Source organism: Myotis daubentonii, chromosome 12, assembly GCF_963259705.1.
Source record: "Myotis daubentonii chromosome 12, mMyoDau2.1, whole genome shotgun sequence".
NCBI classification, from domain to species: domain Eukaryota; kingdom Metazoa; phylum Chordata; class Mammalia; order Chiroptera; family Vespertilionidae; genus Myotis; species Myotis daubentonii.
In genome coordinates this window covers 27,281,109-27,284,782 of record NC_081851.1, presented here as the reverse complement: position 1 = coordinate 27,284,782, position 3,674 = coordinate 27,281,109, and the positions used below count along the sequence as shown (strand labels likewise).

Sequence of the window (3,674 nt, the reverse complement as noted above, 5' to 3'; positions counted from 1 at the left end):
TTATTACAATATTGTTGATTATATTCTCTATGCTGTACTTTCATCCCTGTGACTATTCTGTAACTACCAATTTGTGCTTCTTAACCCCTTCACTTCTTCACCCAGCCCCCCAACATCCCTCTCCTCTCTCAACCCTCCGTCTACCTCACCAGATTCTTGATTTCTAAGTCATCTTCACCCTTCACCCTACATTTTATATGCTTTCTCTACATCCTTAATGGGGAAAAAAACCACAAATGACTTTTTTGTCATTCATATAATTATTTAAACTCAAATTGCATTCTCTTTTCTGCTTCTTTTTTGTGCTCCCACTTTTTCAGACAAAAAGTCTCCACTCCCCATAGGGCAAAAGCAAATTGATCATGTCCTCAGAGAATTAACATCTTACAGACAGGTTCTTAAGACTTATCCTTGAGTTGCTGAAGACTTGGAGTGTTCTGTGAAATCCTGACATAGCCAGTGGGACGATTTGGGTTAGACACTGTGCCTTTGCCTCTACTGCTGCTTAATCTAGGTTCAGTGATAGGTCTGGAATGGCTGAATTGGCATTCCAAAAGTATCACGAAACCAAATGCTAAACACTGAGACATGGAAGCATGGAACAGAGTGCGGAATCTCAGAGGGAAGGTGGGGGAGGGTGGGTAGATGGGAGGTAACCAACCAAAGCCCTTGTATGCATATATGCATAACCCATGGACACAGACAATAGGGTGCTGAAGGCCTGGGGTGGTGTCAATGGGGGAAAAAGGAACGTATGTAAAACTTTTAACAATAATTATTTTTTAAAAATGATGCTAAACACAGGTATGCCTGCCTCTGTGAGTTAAGGTACAGCTTATTTACTTGGGAATGTTATTTTTCATTTTAAAACGGATCCAGCAGAGATGTCTATTTTTCCTTGGCTGAGGTTGGAATGTAAGATACAGACGGGAGTTCTCTTGGAAGAGCCAGAGGCAAGATCCCGTGTCTTACATTTGGTGAGAGTCATGAACCCACCTTCCCACCTTCCACACCCCCCTTTGGAAAGAAGGGGAGAAAGATGGAGCTCCTCTCATAGGTTAAAAAAAGAAAACGGTTTCAGCCACCGAGAGGATGAGAGCCAAGGCTTTATAAGAGACGCAAAGGGCTGGGAGACGTCGGGGTCAGCGCTGGTACAGCTGAATGATGCCAGCCTTGTGCAGATCTTCCCACAGCGTTGCCTCAAGATACAGATCATGGTTCAGATAAAATTGCAATGGCATCTTTTCTCGGTCAAAATAGTGGTCAGAAAAGTCCTGGTAGTTTTTTGTGATAAATCCATAGGCACTGACCTGATCACAGGTATGCAGGGCTGTCAGCAGCATGAGGGCCCCAGTGCTAGGCATGTATATGTCTTTGGCATCTATGTGAATGCGGCTGGAATTCAAAAACCGTTCCTTCAGGTAGTGGATGAAGTTGGGATGCAGTAACTTAAATTTACCTGCAGGGGCATGTGGTCCAAAATAGACCTCAGGCCTGTCCCCTTTGTCCCGACCCTCAGGGACAGGCACACCCAACAGGGCGGAGCGCAGCATCAGGTAGTCGCGGATGTTGGAAGGGATGAAGATGTAGCGCAAGCCGGGTCCCCGCGGCACGGAGCCGAAGCCCAGGTGCCCGTAGTTGTAGAGGGAGTTCTTCATGGTGTTCACCGTGAAGCCGTAGAAGGAGGTCTTGGTGCCCACGTCCTTCTCGAAGCCTGTGATCACCGCACCATTGAGCCTGAAGACATAGTCGTGGGCGTCGATGCGCCGGCCCTGGCGGGAGCCCCGCAGGATGCCTCCGTTGGCCACCACCGCGCAGCGAAGGCACCGCGGCTCCTGGGACGCGGGGAACAGCTGCGCGCTCTCCGAGCCGTTCAGGAGGCGCAGCGTGGAGGCGATGGCCTCCCGGGAGAGGCCGCGCCAGCTGTAGGGTCCCCGGAGCTGGATCAGGGCGTCCCAGAGCTGCGGGGTGAGGAGGCCGCCCCACAGCAGCACGGGGGTGGACAGGTTGAAGAGCCGCTGGAAGCGCGGGTGCCCCTGCAGGGCCTCGGCCAGGGGGCGCGGGCAGGACTCCCGCCTCCCTGGCCATGAACTCCAAACTGCGGACACGGGCCAGGCTCCCGAGTGCCAGCACCGGAGGAGGAGGAGCCCGGCGCCGGCGGCCAGCAGGAGCAGCAGCCACAGCCGCCGGGGGCACCTGCGGCCCATCCCGCGGCGCCAGGCAGAGGCCGGTCCCCCCTACACACCACCCCCCCGCCCACCCCACCCCCGGCCTGGCCTGACTCAGTCCAGCGTCTCCGCTCCGTCACAATCCCAGTCTGTAGAACGGGTACAGCAGGGAGAACTTGCCTCTTCAGCGGAGAAAACAGAAGCTCAGAGACCTTAATGCTGGCCCAGTGTCAGGAGTTGGTTAATTCTTCCATCAGACCATGTCTCTCTGTGGGATCCGAATTAATTTTCCTTTTCTAAACCTAGGTACTCAGGGTGCAGAATAGCCCATTTACTGGGAAAGTGACCCACACGATTATTCAATAATAATAATAATAATTTCTAAGCCTTACCTACATGTTAATAGCTACACAAGAACATTTGCTAATTTTCCCTATGGCCAGGTGACTTTGCTACTCCCCCTTGTTGTTTACGAAATGCAGATTTTCAAAAAGAAATGGAAATGTTTGGACTCCTTTGTATTTCTGGTTAAGTTTATTCCATATAAAAAGGCGGCTGATTTGCACCTTATTTAGAAAATGTGCATATATGGAAAGAGGTAACATTCCACCGGCTCCCACTTTAATAAATTATCCAGATTAGCAATTCAAAAATATTTCCCGTATCTTATCTGCCTTACGTAACACTCTAAATCATTCCTGAGTCGTTGAGGGACTTAAACATGAGGAATAATTTTAATTTACTTTTTCTGTTGTTGAGTCTATTGTTCATCTCAGCTGTTGAGAAAACAAAAGAACAGTAGATGAATATCTCCATCTAGAGCCTGTTTAGGAGAAATGTGATTGCTGAAAAGCAGTCACTGTATTCGGATGGTGGGCTGTAATGCAACAACTCCTCACTGTGTCAGGAGAAGGCGTCAAGGGTATGACTAACCTGTTTGGAATGGACACTGTGTGGGCAGGTTTAGATCCCCCAGGACGCTGCTTTAGTTTCTATCCATGTGTCCTAAGATTGCTGGGCACAGCGTAATCCAGAGCTTTATAGTGCAAATGAACCAAATGGAGCCCTAACGTGTCTCTGTCTGATGCCATCCCGGCATTGGCAGTAAATGAATAATTTGGAGTCTGTGAGGTAAATTCCACCATAAAAATAAGCAAAGGGTGTATTGGAAAGAAAAGAAGTGGCGCTTACGCCAGACTTAGCAGTTCCAGGAGAGTCTCCTGAATACGCCGATATAGGAATTAAACATAAAAGGGTATTTTTATTTTTAATGATAATTTTATTTAATTTGCCTTTGTGTGCATATTTTATTTCAGTTATAAATATTCACACACACATACACCCTCATTCCATCTCTTCCTGCATCTTACTTCCTTTTCCCATTTCTATTAACACCTTCCTCGTGGCTTATGACTCATTCTCAGTTTTTCTTTTACTTATTTGATTTGCCAGTCTTTTTGGACATTGTTCACTACTCCCGCCTACCAGAAATTCTCTCTTCCCATG

The 3,674-nt window shown here is 48.1% G+C and overlaps 1 protein-coding gene across 1 annotated transcript; it reads right to left on the bottom strand.

The window, feature by feature from the left end:
• Window positions 1-1,142: 1,142 nt before the first annotated feature.
• Window positions 1,143-2,207, bottom strand: LOC132213943 (alpha-N-acetylgalactosaminide alpha-2,6-sialyltransferase 2-like). The gene has a single exon (XM_059660811.1). It carries the CDS (start codon window positions 2,205-2,207, stop codon window positions 1,143-1,145), a length of 1,065 nt encoding a protein of 354 aa, XP_059516794.1.
• Between the last annotated feature and the right edge of the window lie 1,467 nt (window positions 2,208-3,674).